This window comes from Aulonocara stuartgranti, assembly GCF_965226115.1.
Source record: "Aulonocara stuartgranti genome assembly, chromosome: 14".
In the NCBI taxonomy this organism is placed as follows: Eukaryota; Metazoa; Chordata; class Actinopteri; order Cichliformes; family Cichlidae; genus Aulonocara; species Aulonocara stuartgranti.
Window position 1 is genome coordinate 22,709,053 of NC_138950.1, and position 19,820 is coordinate 22,728,872.

At 41.1% G+C, this 19,820-nt stretch overlaps 1 protein-coding gene across 3 annotated transcripts; it reads right to left on the reverse strand.

The window, feature by feature from the left end:
* Nucleotides 1-71: 71 nt before the first annotated feature.
* Nucleotides 72-18,507, reverse strand: nox4 (NADPH oxidase 4). 3 transcript variants are annotated; one of them, XM_082502592.1, is made up of 18 exons: nucleotides 17,826-18,507; nucleotides 17,419-17,514; nucleotides 14,813-14,923; nucleotides 14,438-14,522; nucleotides 12,870-12,967; nucleotides 12,272-12,299; nucleotides 11,970-12,042; nucleotides 10,516-10,596; nucleotides 10,063-10,222; nucleotides 8,422-8,586; nucleotides 8,191-8,253; nucleotides 7,457-7,517; nucleotides 5,131-5,212; nucleotides 4,284-4,403; nucleotides 4,079-4,187; nucleotides 3,668-3,736; nucleotides 2,073-2,173; nucleotides 72-1,982 (listed from the first exon to the last, which is right to left on the reverse strand). In XM_082502592.1, the coding sequence occupies exons 1-18, from the start codon at nucleotides 17,880-17,882 to the stop codon at nucleotides 1,862-1,864; spliced, it is 1,680 nt and encodes a 559-aa protein (XP_082358718.1). In that variant the 5' UTR covers nucleotides 17,883-18,507; the 3' UTR covers nucleotides 72-1,861. The 3 variants fall into 3 exon arrangements, with proteins under 3 accessions (XP_082358718.1, XP_082358719.1, XP_082358720.1); XM_082502593.1 differs by lacking the exon at nucleotides 10,516-10,596; XM_082502594.1 differs by lacking the exon at nucleotides 17,826-18,507 and having other exon boundaries at nucleotides 14,813-14,919.
* Between the last annotated feature and the right edge of the window lie 1,313 nt (nucleotides 18,508-19,820).

Below are 19,820 nucleotides of genomic sequence, written 5' to 3' on the forward strand. Positions count from 1 at the left end.
CCTATTTTTTATGCAATAATGTTGATAATCACTTTTAAAAATAACTAGGAGATTGTGTATTTTACAGCATGGTGGCAGAAATCTGCATGTAATGCTGATTGACTGGGCTGTTCAGTTACTGCACTGCAGTGCGATGTTTGAGTGGTCATTACGACTGTAGTTTCAATTATAAATAAATGTAAAACTAAATCACTCAATGATTGAAAACAGTACATTTAATAAAGATGTAATAAATATAAACCATTTATTTCATACTTGTGCCAAAAAAGAAAGTTGATCTTAAAGATTTAGATAAATGTCAAAAATTTCAAATTATAATTACAACGTTTACTCAGTTGATCAGAAAAAAATCAAGATGTTTATTCTTTGTAGAAACCTCCAGTCTCCAGTTTGTGGCATTCAAAAAAAAAATCAGAGGTTTTAAACATGACAAATACTAAAGTAAACCAGTAAATCATCATAACCTGAAATATGCTTCCGTTATATACCTGTGAGTAGACTCAGTAAAGATTGCCAAAATCCTGCAGAACCTTGACATGTCAAATTGTACATTTATTTTAAACAATATAAATAAAGTAAGCAACAAAAAAAAAGTAAAAAAAAGCTTGAGGTGTAGTGGTGTGTAAAGACTGCATCATCGTGTGCCCATTTTTAAACCACACTGCCTCAGACTCTGAGATAAGTGTTGTAATACTTTTTTCTGCCTCTTAGTTTTGTCAAATGTCACACTTCCCTCCGGGCTGTCTACAAATCCTTCCACAGTGAGAGAAACATACTGACCCGTAACATTCTGCGGGGACCTAAAATCCTTGCCCCCTTTTCTGAGCGTTTAAATCTAACATGCATGCTAAACATACACTGCTTGACAATTTTCTTCGACCATCGCCCCAGTGTAAATTTAGCCCACAGTTGCCCTAAATTAACAGTACTGGTAATTACTAAAATCATTTTTATGTTGCTGTAATAGTTGATTCACCAGTATGCACATGTTCTTTAATAGAAATACCTTTAATGCTAAAATATAATTATTGTTATTATCCATTCATTTTCAGGTTTACTGCTTTACAAAAGTATGAAAAAATAGTAAAGCACATTATTAATATTATTATTTGAGTACGATACCAAATTACACTTAATTACCCGAACAGAGAAATCAGTTTTAGTGGTTTAATGTCTAATAAATTTGTTAAGCACTGTATTTGAAGAATGTGATCATCATTTAGTCAGCGTTCATCGACAAATCCAGGGTAATTACAACTTGGTAATAAGCAAGAATTAAGAATGTGTGAGCAGTATATTTTAGATGCTGACAAAACAAATGTTGGGCCAGTTGATTCTGGATGTAGAAGATATCCATATATTTTGGATATTTAGAACTAGGTGGGGGCTTGGCTCTTAAGTCTCTTAATACTGTGATAAGATCACGGTGAGTCACACCTTTTTCCTCACACTCGACTCCAACATGAGAATGCAATTTTACTCCACAGAGGGGTGCAACAGGGCAGGGATGATACAGAAGCTTCGGGAGACTCCAAGCTTTTCTCACATGTTGATTGGGTCACAAACCAAAGTCGAAGCTTATTTAAAGCACCCAACAGGCTGTTTCGATGTGCCAGACCTTTAGAAAACATGTACAGAGATTGAATATAAATAGTCTATCATTATTTAACTTTACAGTCAGTATTTATATCAAATGAAAATCCATCCAAGATTTTTTTAAGCAGCCATGATTGTCCAAAGGTACTAAGAACTTTAATTTAACTAAAAACTTTTCCCATGATTGAATGAGAAGCCATCTACCCCAAAGTAGATGACTTCTACTGATATGCCCTGACAGTGTAGCACCAGCTCTAAAGTTTAATCAGCTGAACGACTCTTTGTTGAATTCGAATGTTGTTCCATTGTATTGAGGTGAGTTACACAGTCGGTGGAGAGTCCTGGAGATGCCCTTCGGTCCGCAGCAGAAAACACCAACACGTTTACTGAAACCACAGAGAAATCAATTTTAACAACAATGTTATACACACGTTTCTACAGCTACGAGACTCACTGGATAGTCCCACTGTACTCACTGTTTGTTGGATTTTCCAATTTCATCAAAGAGTAACTTCCACCTGGGCCGACCAATCTGCATCCTTGATGTGAGTGGGCGGTACTTCTCCTCAGACATGCTCTGCAAAAAAAGCATAAAAAACTAGGATGCTTTGAATTCACATTTGCATTATATGTTACATAAAGTTAATGCTATTACTACTACAGAAAAAAAACATAACAAAGAAACATTTATACTGTTTATGAGAAACATTTTTTGTTTGAGACTTCTATCAGATAAAGTGTACATCTCTCTAAATCAAAAAAGTGAAAAAGTCTGTTTTTTTCTCCTGTTTTCTCCTAGAGGCTAAAAGAATGTGGTATCTAATTTAAGGGCCACCAGTGCTGGACATAGCTGTGTCAGTCTACTGTTAGTAGAGCAAAGGAAATTTAGTCACAAAAAGGTGAATGTAAATGAAATGGGAATCAACCAATAAACTGGCTGGTTTGGTGAACCTTAACACAGTTGGAAATTTGGAGCTTTTGGACATTTATTTTATTTTTATTGCAAAAAAGGGCAATTCAAATGCAATCTGCGTCCAGGACAGCAACAACCACAGTCCACAGTAATGTAAAGAGTAGTTTAACAAATTACTTTCTTGGCTAAGTAGTTAAATAATGTATCCTGTTATTTTTGAGAAAAGCAATGAATAATGTGCCAAACATTTTTGAGTAACCCCAAGGCTGATGGGAACACCCAGCGATGTTGTGTGATGCTAAACGGATAAAAAGACTTCGTCTCCCCGTCGGGGAATCGAACCCCGGTCTCCCGCGTGACAGGCGGGGATACTAACCACTATACTAACGAGGAGATAGCGTGGATTCGGCGTATGCCATACAAAAACAGAAGTCGGTCATTGTGACGTTATGCCTATTTGTAATGTATATTTATGTCAATAAGTCCATTGTATGTCCCGTAGCGGACACGGCTAGCTTCAGAATCGACGGCTAACTACTTCCTGTTATACGTCTTTGAAGCTCGCCGCTCGGGCCGCACGCTTAGTTTCTATACGGTAATGTAAATTCTCGGTGGACAAGTCACCGAGGTCACAAAATTTAAAAAAATGAATGAAGTAGGTGCTCGGACCAGAGAGGACCCCAGAGGACTCGAGGCTCCGGACAGTTTAAAATAAGCAAGGGTCCGGTTGGGTCCGACTGACGTAAACTTCGTAATCAGACGTCCACCGCGAGAGTCGCACGAATACGTTCAAAACTCCTCAAAATGTTTTCGATAAACTAATATAACAGAATTATTTTTTTTCTATATTGGTTGGCTGTTACATCGCCTAAAAGAACAAAAGCGTTTGCTTTAATGGAACAGTCTGGAAAACATGCAACAGATACACTTTAAACTGTGCGCTGTAGCTTCTCTCTGTTTGTAAAGCACCGCCCTCTAGTGGGTGGAGTTCTTAAAATCTAACAAAAGATAAACCGAGAAGAGCAAGTGACAATGAAATACAATAAAATTACAAGATTAGCAAAGAGAAACACTGATATGTGTGTGTGTGTGTGTGTGTGTGTGTGTGTGTGTGTGTGTGTGTGTGTGTGTGTGTGTGTGTGTGTGTGCCACAATTACCTGCAAGCTGTCTGGTTGACTGATATACAGTTTCAGATTAAAGTAGTCCGGTCTGTTTTCGTTCCAGAGCTAAATGAAAAACATGGTTTGTAGTGTTGCTGATGTGTATTTGATTTCATTCATAAAGTACGATACAGGATATAAATGCAGCATTTATTTTCTAGATTTTTCTGAAATACAGAAGCAGAGGCGAGACTACAAACAGCCTCAAGACTGTGTGAAACCCAGCAAACAAAAAACAGAGGCTTTTTGCTCAAGTCTACAACTTCTGCTGTCTCACAGACACATACACCTCTGACCTTCGTCTGCCGAATGCCACAAACATTTAGAAAACTTGAATTATAGCTTGCCATTTAATTCCAGCATGATTCATATAACATGAAGGTTCTAACAGCCAGAGTTTGTCCTGACCTTGTGATGCAGAGCACACAGCAGCTCTGCGAACCAGTAAAACGACTGGAGTTCCTTGCAGACCCACACAAAATACAACCTCTGCAACCTGAAACCCATCCAGCCATCACTAGGTGTACAGCAGGAAGGAAGGAAGAAGTCCATTGATAAATGCCCAGTCTGTGCATAATTTATAAGCATATAATATATTTTTGTAAGAACTCACAGCAGCGCCCGCAGCACACAGGCGAACGGGGTGACTCCTATTCCGCCGGCAACACAAAGACTGACATCATAGTTGAATACCTCTTCTGACGGACCTCCAAATGGCCCATCAACATAAACTCTGAACATACAATGTGGACAAAAACAACAACAACACAAAGAAAACAAAAGATCGTTGGCTGAGAAGCTACCAAGATAAATATACACATATGCAATTATATTTCTCCCTTGGGTCAAACACACATAAACATCCTGCATTTGAAATCCTAGTCTGGGTGCAGTTGTGTGTGTGTGTGTGTGTGTCTGTCTGTCTGTCTGTCTGTGCTCTGGTGTGTGTGAACTGACAAATAGACAGCAATCCCCCAAATACATAAATATCTCCACAACAGCTGCTCGCTCTCTTGTGTGATCAAGAATACACACACAAAAAATTAGACACAAACTTAACTCAATGTAACACAGAATACTGAGAAGATATTACACATGAAACTACGTAAAAGATAAATAACATGAGGGCCATCCATATGAGGCGTGGTTTGTGAGGTTTGCCATTACTGTCACATAATCATGAATACAGGAATCTGTAACACTTCTGAAATATTTATATTCATGGTCAAAATATATTCCATTATTTTTTTAAAAATGAAATTTGTTCCAACACAGGAGACCAAGGGGGTTTGGGCCTTTGATGGTTTGTTTAACTCATCTGACTGTCTATCAAACACAGAGCAGGAAGAGCACTGAGTCAGAGGTCAAAAGGTTGAAACCTTCAGCCATTCTGGGATTCTGAGCCTTCATGAGAAATCAAGTCAGCCACATTATTTAAGCAGACACACACAGAAACGTACTTGGGGTATCTCCTCTTTTGGGCCATGGGAAGGATCTCCATGTCTATCCTTGGCTCAGGAAGCAGCAGCTGTGTGAATCGTTCTGAGGAAAGAGGAGAGGAGATCGTTTCAGGCATGGTGTGATTTGTGAAAAAACCAGAGGGATCTCCTAATGATCACATATACTCTCAAGCCTATTAGAATATTTAGATACATAATGCTTCTGTCAATGTAACTTCCATCTATTCATTTTCTACTGCTTATCTGGGTCAAAGTTGCAGGGGCATGAGTCTGAGCAGAGAATCCCAGACTTGCATCACCTCAGCCTCCTGCAGCTCATCCAGGGTGACACAGAATTGTTTCCACGCCAGCTGTGAGATGTAATCTCTCCAGCGAGTCCTGGTTCTGCCCCAGGGGTCTCCTCTCACTAGGACATACTACAAATACCTCACCTGGGAGGCGTCCAGGAAGCATCCTAGTCAGATCCCTCAACTAACTCAGCAGACTCTTTTCGATGTGCAGGAGCAGCAGCTCTATTCTGACGCCCTCTAAATTGTCCGACCTCCTCATCCTGTCCCTTCGAGTCCCTTGAAACCCTTATATTGATGCTATGATTATTATTCCTTGTAATGCACTAATATCCTTATTCTTTCTCTGATTTATTCAAAAACTGAGAAAAAGAAGGCAGAAATGGACAAGAGGAATCAATGGTTGCAATAGTTGTTAGTTTAAGTTGCAGGCTGCATCAAGGTGACGTGTTCTTACATTTCCAAGGAGTTGCACGTCAGATTAGGTTGCAGGTAGGGTTATAGGGTTTTAGAAGTGTTTGCAGTTACAAAGTAGCTACGGCATGAATTTCCTACTGAAGCATAAATTCCCAGTAAGAGTTCATAAATTTTTGAAAATTAATTGGCCTGTAACACATTTCCAGCATCATAGGCTACAGGTCCTAACTCATGAATGTCAGTACTGATCTTTCCACTCAAAAACACACTTTATAGCTGCAGGATGTGGCAGTCAGCAGTCCTGGTGCAAAGCTGCAATTCAACAAGTTAAAAAAATATGCACATCTCACCTTTGTGGGGAATTCTCAAGTGAACAATCAGACAAGCATATATTTCTAGAAATTATTTATGAGTCTGCTGTTGCTCTGGTTCATTTGTCTTTTATTTAGTTAGTTGTAATTTTTACTCTGAATGAATGGTGCTGATTGGCCTACTGGAATGCTGAAAAGTGACAGGCAGTGTCATCTGTCACTGATCATAAGTACTGAAAATGAAAATACATTTCTGATTTTGTTCTTGTTCCCATTATAGACCGTTTTCAGATGTTGACACACACATACCCGGGGAGGTTAAAAATCGAATTACTCATGTACTCCATGTCAGGACTAATGAGCTGCAGTACTCATTGCATCACGTTAGTGTTTATCCTCGGCGTGCCTAAATTTCAGAAACAACTAATGACTGCAACGTAACCTCACATATGCCACATATCAGTACAAAGCCCCATCAGTCACCCTTTTATGATCTTAAATATAACCAGAAAAAAATGCAGAGTTGGAGGATACAAGATAAACAAACAAAAATATGCTGATGCGGGACAAAAAGGCTGAGGGAGAAGCTTGTGCTCAAAAGATCAAAATGCTTAGAAAAACCTTATATGGAGCTGCTTCAAAATAAATCTAGCAACAGTATCTATATGTGATATATGTCCCAACACTGGTCATGAGCAATGCAACTAAAAGTACAGATATCGTTACCATGCAGAGATGTAGGCCCTTTCAGTACATCATTTCTGTCCTTCTCATTTCATCCTGTCATCCAGGATGATTAACTTCCCTTGGTGTGTATTAGGGTGTGTACCAAAGCAAGTGGAAAGGACAGTAAGTGTTTTAGCCAGAACTTCCACTAAAAGATATTTCCTTAAAGTTGGCTGCATGGTAACCAGTCCCTTTTCCTGAACAGACTGCACATACTGTGTCCAAATGACATCAAGTCCTCGTTCTGGTTTTATTAGTTAATGGAGTTCAAGAATGGTAAAAACTGCATTCTTGCCATTTTTAACATTCTTGAACTCCATTAACTAATGTGTCATCTAGGAAGATGATGAACCTGTGGGAACAATCTTGGCCTTGAGGTAAAGAAGGAGTCTTGCACACACTCACTCACACACACAAGGAGAAAAAAACAGGGGATGATTACACACATCAGAATGCAGCTCTTCAGAAATGTGTCCTCAGCAGAGAGAACAAAACAAAACAGCTTCCATCCTGTCAGCTTTGATAGGGAATAGAAACTGTGTGTCACTCTTTTCTCTGTGTGTGTGTGTGTATGTGTGAGCCCACCAGTCCAGTCTCCCACAACTCGCAGATGGATGCCCAAAGTTTCCTTGTTCTCTGTGGGACACTGTGAGGAGTTAAAGGGCTGACAGTTACTCAAAATACAAACACACACGTTAACACACAGAGACACGTGCAGCTAACACAAGAAAAACTGGCATACACACAAACACATGGGTCAGCACATATACAATACATAGCTATAGCTCTTTTCACTAAATTTAACAATCTACACACACACACACACATTGATGGACACACACACGCACGGCCTTCCTGTTGGCAGACAGTGTTACTAGCCTCAGGGGTCTGTCTGCTCTCTGTCAGAGTGATTCTCTACCCTCCTCCTCAAAGCTCTATAACACACCAGGCATAGGCATGCACAGTTATTGTGCTCCTTTGTGGGAATCAGTGGGTTTTGTATGTGGCTGCGTGTGTGTGTGTGTGTGTGTTTGTGTGTAAATGATTCCATCCCTTCCTGCTGTGCGAGCATACAGGGATTTCTTTATCTTCTCCTACTGTATCATGGAATCTGAACCAATCCCGTAAGCATCAATACACAGCGTGAAACACAATATTACTGCACAGCCCAGGTGTCAGTCAAGTGCCAGTCATCAGCAGAGGGTGTGTTGAGTATCTACTAATAAACATCTGCATTCACATGTGTATACAGAATATATGTGTGCTTGCACTGTGTCACGACAGAGGAATGCGTTAAAGCGGGCTGCAGTAGGTCTTACCATTGTGAGCGTGAAGGGATGGTTCTCAAATGAGGAGACACCTGGGCAGTTAAGAAGAATATGCTGAGAAAAAAGAGGAGGACGGGAAGTCGCAGAGAGCCAGCAGGATGTAAAAGAAGGAGGACGGGGGGATTAGAGAGGGGGTATGTCGAGAGAAAGAAATCATCAGATGAATCAAACGAGTGGAATTTCCCTTCTCTCCAAAAAGCAGCGGATATTTGACCAACTCACCTGTCCAGGTCGAGCTTTGAAGTTCTTTTTCAGCATGCGCAACTCCACGACATCACAAGGGTGCCTGATGACTGTCACTATGGTAACAGGGTCACGGCTCTGGATGTAGCGGTAGAAACGCTCCACACAGTAGAGACAGAGAGGACCAGACACCCACAGCCACGTCTACAGAAACAACACAGCACAAACCAGGCATATGGGATAGATAATGAAAGCAGTTTCACAAAGACAGCTTTATGTCATGTGTGTTGCTCTCCTGAGTTTATTTTTTTTGCGATGTCACTATGTTACAAGATCTCAGCAGTTACTCTGGTGTGACCCCAACACTGTCACATAAAAGGAAAGATCTGAAAAATCAATGACTTAATAGCTCATGTGGCTCATGATCCATCACAGTTCCTGGTTACTGAAACGAGTGGACTACAGAAAGAAAAAGTTTTGTTGGTTCCAACTTTGTTTGGTCTTTTTGTAGATAATGGCTCCCACTGTGGTTCTCTGGACTCTCAAAATCTTAGAAATTGCTTTGTAATTCTTTCCAGACTGAAAGATATCAGTGACTTTGCTGTTTATCTTGAGATTCTTAAGATCATGACATGATGTGTCATTTTTTAAAATCTTTCACTTTACTTCACTTTGTCAGACAGGCTGTATTTAAGTGATTTCTTGATTCAACAGGTCTGGGAGCTATCAGGCTTGAGTGAGGCTAGCTTTCCAGAAACTCTGCTTTATCGCAGTTAATTCACGATTTAACAAGCAGAGAGTGATTTCATTTATTTTGCCCAGTCAGTTAAGTCTTTATTTAAAAAGTGCATTTTGTATTTACTCCCACAAAGGGGGCAAATACTTTCGCGCAGCACTGTAAGCAAACCAATGACTGCTGCCGCTGTTCTGGTGGTATCAGTATTTGAAAAGTGGCTTGAATCATGAGGCTTGGCGACTGGAATCTTTGCATAATAAAGGCCATTCAAACTACAGCAGCCGAATTTTCCCTTGGGAATGTATCTAAGTCGGCGAATGTTAGTACAGAAATGTGTACCAGGTATTTTCTATCAAAGCTTTGTAATTCCATCAGCCTGCTCCCCATCACAATAACCCGAGGAGTCTGAATCAAATCCAGCTGAAAAGAGAGAGTACGCTCACAAGAATAAATACTAAATCGACTGATATCACAGTGTGAGGTTTTTCTCTTCCTTTCTGTTGGCAGTTACCTGTAACAGACTAATTGCTCGCAGCTTCAGTAAAGCCCTGGGAGCACAACTGTACTTAAGGGGGGATTTATGGAACCAGCTCGTTGCTTAACGACCAAGTGCAAACACATCATCACACACGCAGGAGGAAACACACACAAAAACAGGCCTTGATGTAGAGAAAGGATGCAGCCCCTTCCTAGCAGTATTACACCCCTGCTCAATGGGACCAGCTCCTACCAACACTTCCCAAATACCCAGCATTCATCCAAAAGCCCCAACCACAAACCCTAAAACACTGACGAAGACTTAAACAAACATTTCCTTCAACTCAAACCAAAACACAAACACATGTAAATATGCTCATAACACACACACACACACACACACACACACACACACACACACACACACACACACACACACACACACACACACACACACACACTCTGACCTGGGGATAATGTGGCTGGAAGCGAGCGTCCTCGTTGCATCGCCTCTCCTCTTCTTCACTCGTGTCCAGTTCATCTCCCTGCTGCTCGGTGCTGCTCTGGTTGGCTCTGAAGCAACCAGGGGGGTGTGCCTCTATGTTGGTCTGATACTTTAGAGCTCCACTGATGAAAACAACATAATGTTTTCATCAGTCACACTTTAGCACATTTACTCATCACTCTTTTACGACTACTCAGGCAAAATAGATTTAAAATGAAAACTAGGGGCTGACAGTTCAACCACACAGAAGAACAAACAGGCGCGAACAAGCACTTGGCTGAATGGGATGACTAGTACCTGCATTTGAATTTCACCTGAAAGACTTTCAGTTCCTTGGAAAAAGAAATGACTCTGTGTGTTGCATAAGTGTAGAGGGGAAACCCAAACACCCACATGCACTGTTAGTGCTACCTACCCAACCATGTGTATCATCAGGATGACGTAGAAAACAATGAAGAGGTTGTGTGTGTACCAGAAGATCTCATAGTTGGACATGCTGTAATAAATTACAAGACGATCAGAGTTTACTAAGGACATGATGTACAGACTCCCAGCTCAGAGCCTGAGTGAGGAGAACATCAAAGATCAGTAAAGAGGTCGTTACACAGAACAACCCCCCATAAACACTGCAGACAACAACCAAGCTCTGTATTCTCCCTTTTCGAATGCAGCTCTTTTTAAATGGTAACTAAGATATACACAACGTGGCTAAGATATCCTGTTACACCCAACAATGTCATACGATTCTTCTGGTTCTGTACTAACCAAAACATAGCTTAATCTGTCAATCATTCTCCAGAAACAACAACTAAACACAGCATAAATCTCTTTTAAGAACTTAAAAGAGAAACTATTAGAGCAACGTATCGCTCTCTGGCATGCAGTACAAAGCTCTGTTGTTTCTCTGAGTTAACTGTACTTGATCATGAAGTGGAATGATGCTAGAAGAGATTACTCAAGCTATCCCAATCTATCATTCCTGGGAAAGTGGAAGGAATCTTTGGAGAGGAAAGTTCCATTTCAAAAAATAAATACATAAAATTATTGCATCTTGGAATTCATTTCATGCATATTCTCACTTGAAATAAATTAAACACTGTGGCCCGTGACTTTTTCTTTTTTTTACATTAAGCTGTAAAAGTGGGCTTCTCTTCAAAGTCGTTAGATGAGATCATAGAGCACACATTTTCTCCTCCATGGGCATCGTAACGCAAAGCTTCTTACAACTCAACACTTTCTAATGTTAAAGGCAACAGGGAGCAGACATGAAGGTACTGCAATCCGTAAAACATAAATAACCTTGGAGACTTTAAAGTAAGTTCATATCTGTGGATCACTGACTCATTAAGCAGGTATTCTTCTGCTGTGCAGCCGCCATCATCCCACCACTCCAGCCACTTAGCCAAATTCTTATCTAAAGCCTTAAGTGGTCTGGAAAAGCCTCTTATCCCCTGTTCAATTACCGAGGAAATCAGGGAGACCGTTCGGAAGACTAATACACGTATAGTGAGTGACCCACTATGACCTGAATAAGGACAGAGCTGTGATTTTCTCTCCCACAACCTTCTGTTATTGTGCCTCCTCATGGTCTCCAGCTTACATTTCACTTTGACTAACACAAAATGAGTCATGAGCTCAGACAGAAAGAGAAAAGCGAAGAAACACAACACAGAGATACTGATGTCTCGCCTTCTGTCTGACAGACAGACATAAATACAAATCATGTTTGTATCGAGGAACGGAGACGTGGAGCCGGGCTCCAATTCATCCCAATTACAGTTGCTCATCAAGTCTATGAGGGTTCTTTCCTCGCTTCTATTAATACAAAGACTATGATGACAATTATAATGGTGGTCTGATTTAGCCTACCGTACACAGTAGGAGGAGGATATGAACATCAGGAAGAGGATGAGGACCAGCAGCACACCAGTGACTCCTGGGACTAAAGACAATAACTCAGTTACAGAATGGAGACAAACCCAACAAAGTACTTAGGGGTCACAAACATACATATAAAAATACACATAAGGGAATTGTCTGCTCACACGTTTAAAGCAATATTTGCCATTTAATTTAATATAAAAACTGAATTTCAAAAACACAACATGACTTCCTATTCTTTCTAAAGCCACTAATCTGTACCATAGTGCATGACAAAGAGTAGTCCTTACTTGTGGTCAGAATAATCAGCATGGGGTCCTAGGAAAGAAAGCAGAAAATAAGAATTGTGTTCACTCTTCTGCATCTGTTTCTGTGAGGACCGATGAAGAGTTTTTGATCTCACAGAGGAAGCCAAGTCTGTGCTTTGGAGAGAAAACTGTCTGCAGGCTTCTTTCCAACACATCACTTCAGCTGGTGACTTTCTAGAATGTTCTTGAAGGTGAGCTAATCAGCAGACAAAATCTCCAGACGACTAGCTTTGGCTAAAAGTGTGGACATATTTGGATATTTCCCTCACTTGCTCAAACAGGTTGATGCTTTCAGATTTAGAGATTGGTGTGCTTCACAATGAATGCTTCTCTGATTATGTAACAGTAGCTTAAGCTTTGATATAAAAGACAGTTAATCATCTGGCAATCCAGCAATCATGTTTTCTTTTAGTGGATGTTTTACATTGTGAATGACCAGGTGTGCAGGACTGTTTTGCTCATGTGCTCCAGATGTGGTCAGACAACAGGTTTCAAGCATGTCTTGAAACTGGAAGCACAGGGTTTGCGGTGGGACGTGTCACTGTGATGGTGAGTTCAGGGGGGTGTGCTTGAGTCTCACCTCTCCTCTGTAGCGAGCCAAATTGAGAGCCGGAAAGTCATCTGAGTATCTCACACTGAATCTGACAACATTAACCAGGTGGGCAGAAACGTGCATAACTAGAGGAGAAACAAAACGTTACACTGTGCTGATTTAAAACACATTTAGTGCGCACATACAAGACTTCAAACAGACACGCTCTCACTTAATTATACATGTTCAAATGAACTGCCGTCAGAAACTCATACAAACATTTCTTTGTCTATTCAGCAAAAACTCAGCAAAACAACCTCCCCACTTACTAGCTGGCACACACACACACACACACACACAGGACACACACTCCTAGCTGACATCATGGCCAAACCACGCAGTTGTTCAACAGCTGATGGAATTAGAGGGTGTGATCACGAGACACAAGGGTCCTATTTTCCCTACTCACATCCTTCGTCACTCCCACTGCCTCCTCTATTGCTCTCTTTTCTTTCCTCCTCCTCTCCATCTGTCTCTCCCGCTGCCTCCCTTTGTAGTCATTTGTTGTCTCTGAGTTTTGTTTTTCAGCACATGAGAACTTTGCCCCGGGGTTGGGGGCGGGGGGACGCATATGCATAGGGAACTGCTGAGTAATGTTTAATGAGTTGAGAGGTGAGTGATGATGAAGATAAAAGAAGAACTTAAGTTTACAGGCAAAGAACATTCTGCTGCCAAAATCTCAGCCGATCAACCCAGGCTGGAATATCCGTGAAACCACAGAATGGAAGATTTTAACCGACGTTCCCAGTCCCCAGATAATGGATTGCTTCTTTCTGACCATTTTGGTTTTAAGTAAAATGTCACTCCAACTGTTATATGGGCCGTGATAAAATGTGCTCTGAAGAAAATACAGGCATTCTGTTTCTATTTAATGCAAGTTAGCATGCTGATGTATGAATGTAAGCTGGTGAACATCAGCCTTTCTCTTCCATGGAGATGAACCTGCTTAATAAGCAATCAAGTAACGCAGTTTGATTGGTTAAACACTCTCAGCTGATGAATGAATGGCCTTATTTATCACTTTATCAGTAATCAGTAATGCATAATTTTGACAATCATCGTCTGGCCAGCTCGTCTCTGCAACCACCATTAATCACATTAATTAGTCAGATATTTAGAGCGAGGCAGGACCTTTTTACAATGCCCGAATCTCTGCTGCAGGAAAGCTCACAGCATGTGGCTTACCACTAACTTTACCTGCGGTTCAGCTTTTTGTGACACATGCAAGTAACTATAAGAAACAGCAATGCCGGTCAGGCTTCCCAGAAACATATGAATGAATAAGAGGAAGACCCCTGCAAAGAAGAGAGCCACTGGACCCACGGCTGCTTGAGGCTCCCATGATGTCATAGGAGACCCATAAGAATAACATACACACAGGACACGTAGACAGTAAAAAGAAACACAAACAGCAAGAAGAGCATCACAGCTGGTTCAGCAGAAATGCTGAGCTAGCATGGATTCATGTGTACACATTCAGCACACAGACTAACACAGACAGGCACACAGTGATACATGAATGAATATGAGGCAGGGTGACGAGTGACAGCTTTTACCAGAAAAGATGCAGATGGCAACGCCACACGCCACATGAAAGGTCTTGGACTTGTCCAGCAGTCTGCGTGTCTTTCTGCTTGATATCTGCATCAGTGTGTGTGTCACACAGACAATAGTATTATTCACGTGGCTGGGATTCAATGAAAACACCAACTAATCCTCTTCCTTCTACCCTAATCAAGACTGCAATCCTTTTATGTTTCTATATTCATATTTGCCTCTGTATTTTTTAGCAGTTCTTTTACAATATATGAGTCGCTTTTACAGAATAAGCCCCATAACCTGTTTTCACTGATACAACCAAACCCACTTGGAAGTTCTTCTTCCCGTCCCTAAAAACTCCAATGATCCATCCGAGCTGTAGTATTTCTTACCATCCGTGTTCCTCGTACAAAGGTCACCAGAGAGCGGCACATGGGCAAAAGCACCAAGCTGCAGTTCAGGTTTAGCACAGTTGCAGATGCCCTGCTGATGCACAATCCTAGCTGGGAAAGACACACACACACACAGACACACACACACACATACATTGTTAGGCAAGTTGCCAACACTAGGCCTCATTTGGTGGGTGTAAAGTGGCCTGGTGGATTAAGGTGCACATTTTTGATTATTCCCATTCAGATATCAGCTATTCAATCATGGCCAATTGAATAGCTCGTAGTGCTAGATAAAACTACCTTTGTCTTTCTCAGAATAGAGAGCTAAGGACCCCTTTAGGAGTCTGTTAGTCTTTAAATGGAAGACATTCATTTATTTTGAAAGTCATCCAGTTTTTGGCTTTAAAAAGAGATTTAAAAAGACTGGAAAACACTGTTTATTCTCTAAGTATACACTCAAAGACTCTTCTGACTACACCACTGTTTTGCCACCACTTGCAAGTTTTACAGTCTGTCATCCTTTCAGTACAGAGCAGGTTAAGTAGAGGCCCCTAACAAGTTGATGACAAGTGGACAGTTTACCTGAAGCGACACAGGGGGGACGTCTGCTGTGTAATGTGGTTTTACAAATCTTAATCTTAGAGCTCGACAATCGAAGCTGTTTTCAAGCTTAAAAGCCGGACGTCCTTTGGCATCTTGTAAACACAGCACATTTAAACACTTTCTTGGCAGCCTGAGCGTGCGCTGCAGGTGCCGTCTCTTCTGATTATCCCCAAGAAACTGAAATGACTGGTGTGAGAGATGAAGGTAAGCACAGATCAAAGACGGAGAGCGCGTCTGAAACTGGAGTCCAGCCTTTGAAGGGATGGGGGATTTAAATAGCGGTAAAGATTTGTGATGGCTGTAAGAGATGCAACATAATATAGGAAGTGCGCTTAAAACAATGTGATTCCTTAAGGCGGCAGCAGCTTCTGGTCAGTCACCAGTTTCAAGTGATTAGCTGTCACAGTGTGCTGTACAACAGATGCTGAAATATAAGAATGTGGTGAAACAACTGGTCAAGAGTTAAAATCTACATATAGCAGATGATGGGGGACGCCTACACCTTTGAAAGACTTCCCACACACACACGTTCACTCAGCATACCTTACTAAGAACAGCTGACGCCAAAACCAAGCAGGAGGTCTGATATCCTCCCTGCTTTCTGTACATCCCCAAAACCCGATTTACACAGGTGAAGGAGAAAAGTTGGATAAATGAAGTTTGAGCTGGATTCAGTTTGCCTTCGAAATACATCTCCGTCTTGCATGTACACACGTACACGTGCAGACACACACATAAGCTTAAGCCCTCTGGTAAGGCATTCAGTCAAGCCAGCAGCGTGCCCACACTTGCCCCTCTCTCCCCTTTGCTATCCACTGTACACGCAGTGCAATAGCTCGCACATGCTGCTCGCTGCCACATCTAATTTTATCACTTCCAGCTTTACCTTTGTTTTTTTCATCTGCTGGCTTTTCATACTAGCTTTAACAACTTCATTTACAAATACTCGTACTGTATTATATGTGCTAAACTTTGTTCTTGGCACATTTCAGTTATCAGTTTGGAGTTTGTTCAGCACAATTTGATATATTTTTAAACACAGAATCCAGGTGAGTGCTTTTGTTTTTGCTATATTTGCATAAAAAATGTGATTTTTGGGAGAAAATCACAGATCTGGTGCAGAAGTAATGACTGCAATTATTATTTCCAAAGACAAGGAACTTTTTCACTCACACAAGCATGCATCGAGAGTCACACACCCACGCCCACAGAGACACCATTGAGACCTTGTGACAAAAATTACACCACATGAGCGAGCAGGCATTAAAATCTAAACCTGATTCTATGTGTGTGTGACTGGTTGACCCAGCTCATGTCCCTACTGCCTGGTTCTGGAGGTCACAATAACAAGCCAATACACGTGGTGCTTTTATCTCTTCCTTAACAACAATAAGAATCAAATTTTTTGCAGAAAATAGTGTAAAAGTCACACACACAACCTTGTTTAGTTGTGGAATTATGAAGAGCACTGTAGGTCTACTGAATAAAGCTACTGTCAGCGGTTCCCTTACTCACAAGAACCAGGGATTTTTCACTTATCAGCCAAAATATGTGAATCACTACATCATGGAGCTACACTTTGTAGGCCTTATGAAGGTACATGATTTATAACTAATCTCAAATGATATGGTGGAAATGACAGGGCAGAGGAAAAAGCGTGATTTCAGAAGACGAAAGTCACTTATACGTTTCTCACAGCTGGTAAAAACACAGCTGCTACTTATATCATTAAGAGTGACCTTGTTATTTTCAGTTTTCTTTTGTGAATGTTAGCTGGCATCAACAATATCATGACCCTCAGGGTCACTGATGAGTTTTTCCTGTCTCACATGACAAGATGTACAAAAATAAAAATCTTGAAAAATCTGTTTATGTCTAATCAAACATATGAGGCTAAGAAAGGGTTTGATGTAAGGGCTCAGTAAAGGGTCCGTTTCCTTCTTTAAGCTTGGTTCAAAACAACACATCTAGAAAGTGCATGTAAATGTATCAGGTCTCACCCCGAGCATCTTGTAGAGGTAGTGGTATTGCTGTCCAGTGAAGTAGAGCAGGAAGGTGCTGATGAACAGCCAGGTGTTAACTCCCAGCCACAGAATCTACCCCCACACACACGCAGAGAGACACACACACACACGGAACACATCATCACAAACAGCACAAGAAATTGCCTGTAAACGTCTCGTGCACATCTGTATCTGAGTTCAGGCCACAGCTGCCCTACAATAGCCAAGCAGACTGCATGGATACAACATGTACTAAACACAGTAACTGAGCAGCAACAGATTCATTTGAGCGTTCTTGGAGAATTGTGTAAGTTAAAGATAAATAACAGATATATTAACGAGTCAGTTAACAGATTTAAGTGGAGATGGGTGGTTTTCAAATGTCAGACAAAAACTTTCCCCACCAGGACGAAGTACTTCCCTCCTTCGTTGGCCACCCAGCTCCGCGCCGACACAACCATGATGCCTTCAGGGGCTCAGCAGCTGCCCAAACTTTTCACCAAAGCTCCGGTGCGGTCAAGATCTCAGAGACTCGTCCTCCCTGCAGCTCTGCCTCAGTCTGTATGCCAGACTGCAGTGTCCACAGAGCAGCCGGTGCCTGCTCAGTCCAACCTCCCAGGAACTCCTCCGTTCACAGTGCATTTTCACTTTTTAGCCACCACAGCTCTTTCTCTCTCTGCCCCTCTCACCAGTCCCCCCCATGAACGACACGCAAGGACATTAAGACAGCAGCTTCCCTAAAACATCGTGAATTTATAAAAATACACAGGACGTGCTCATTGAAACCACAAACACACTTGGGGGGAACAATAAACTACGATTAATCGCACCTTGCTGCGTTTTTCTGGCACTAGAGGGCGCTATAGACAAGCGTATCCCCGTGAAGTCTCCCATCTTTGACTCTTATAAGGTACTTTTAAAAAATTATACTTACACTTTTAATCACACATTTTAATTGCTGTTTTTTAATTACAAAGAGTTGCAAAGTTGAAGTTTATTTGAAGCCGGAGTGTCACACTCTTTCTTTTGTCTGATCTGAAGTGGGGTTGGTAGGTCGATAATCAAAGGAGCTTGCAAAGAAAAGCGTCTGGACTTCTTTAAGTTGCTTGAAGACGTTTCACCTCTCATCCGAGAAGCTTCTTCAGTTCTAAGGTCAAAGGTCAAAGAACTGAAGAAGCTTCTCGGATGAGAGGTGAAACGTCTTCAAGCAACTTAAAGAAGTCCAGACGCTTTTCTTTGCAAGCTCCTTTGACTACGATGACCTGGATGACTGAGAACCTTCACAGACACGTAGGTCGATAATAACTTGCCTGACTTTAAAGGACAATTATTTTATTTTAAAAAATTCCATTTAACTAAACCAAACACTTTAAAGTACAGACGAACAGTCTGGAAAAAAAATACACTGACAATTTTTTGAAGTAAACAACTAATGTGTTGTAGTCTTTATGACAATTTTAGCAGGCATGACGTTAACAATTCAATTAATTGAAAAACATGGTAAATGGACTGGTTCTTATATAGCGCTTTTCCACTCTTCTGAGCACTCAAAGCGCTTTACACAACTTGTGCATTCACCCATGCACAACTGACATTCACACTCCGATGAATGCATCGGAGAGCAATTTCGGGTTAGTATCTTGCCCAAGGATATTTGGCATGCAGACTAGGGGAAGCCGGGAATTGAACCACCAACCTTCCGATCAGTAGATGACCTGCTCTACCACCTGAGCTAAAGCCACCCAGATAGTTATAGATTTTACGCTTTAGCACACACAAAGAGCCATGTAGTGGAACTATAATAATAACTTTTATATTACCAAGAAATTATTAACACTGACTTATTAACATATTAACTTATTAATGTGCTGTTTATGCAATAAGAAACCACTGAGATGAAGCTACTTCCGGCTGCTCCCTCTTCTTCACGAGGGGTAACAGGGGGTAGCTCTGCATGTTTGATTTGGCACCGGATGGCCTTCCTGACCCAACACCAAAGGACAGTTGACCACAGAGAAATTATTGCTAAAATTATAACTGTATAATCACTGTGAGAGATATTAGATGTTTGATTTGAATTTTTGCTAACAAACTAAGAATTGCTGTTTGGGGAGATGCATGTGAGAGTCCATGTTATTGTGATTATGACCTTTAGATCTCTGCATGGACAAACACCAGCATACATCAGAGAACATTTACACCCATAGGTCCCCAGAGGTCTCTGAGGTCATGTGATCAGGTACTTGTGTATCATCCAAGGCTGAAAACTAAAGCAGACAGCGCTTTTACAACAGTTGCTCCAAGACTCTGAAACTCCTTCTGAGCTTGGGGATCTTTGGGTTTGATGAACGCTTTCAAAAACAGATAAAAACTCATTTTTTTTAGACTTTTTGTTTTTC

Excerpts from the sequence above, each read along its gene's own strand:
- nox4 (XM_082502592.1), bottom strand. The coding sequence starts at position 17,882 with ATGGTTGTGTCGGCGCGGAGCTGGGTGGCCAACGAAGGAGGGAAGTAC. Across the intron at positions 12,300-12,869 it reads TGGCTCGCTACAGAGGAGAG|GACCCCATGCTGATTATTCT; the intron begins GTGAGACTCAAG and ends TTTCTTTCCTAG. Across the intron at positions 10,223-10,515 it reads CTGATGATACACATGGTTGG|TGGAGCTCTAAAGTATCAGA; the intron begins GTAGGTAGCACT and ends TGTTTTCATCAG.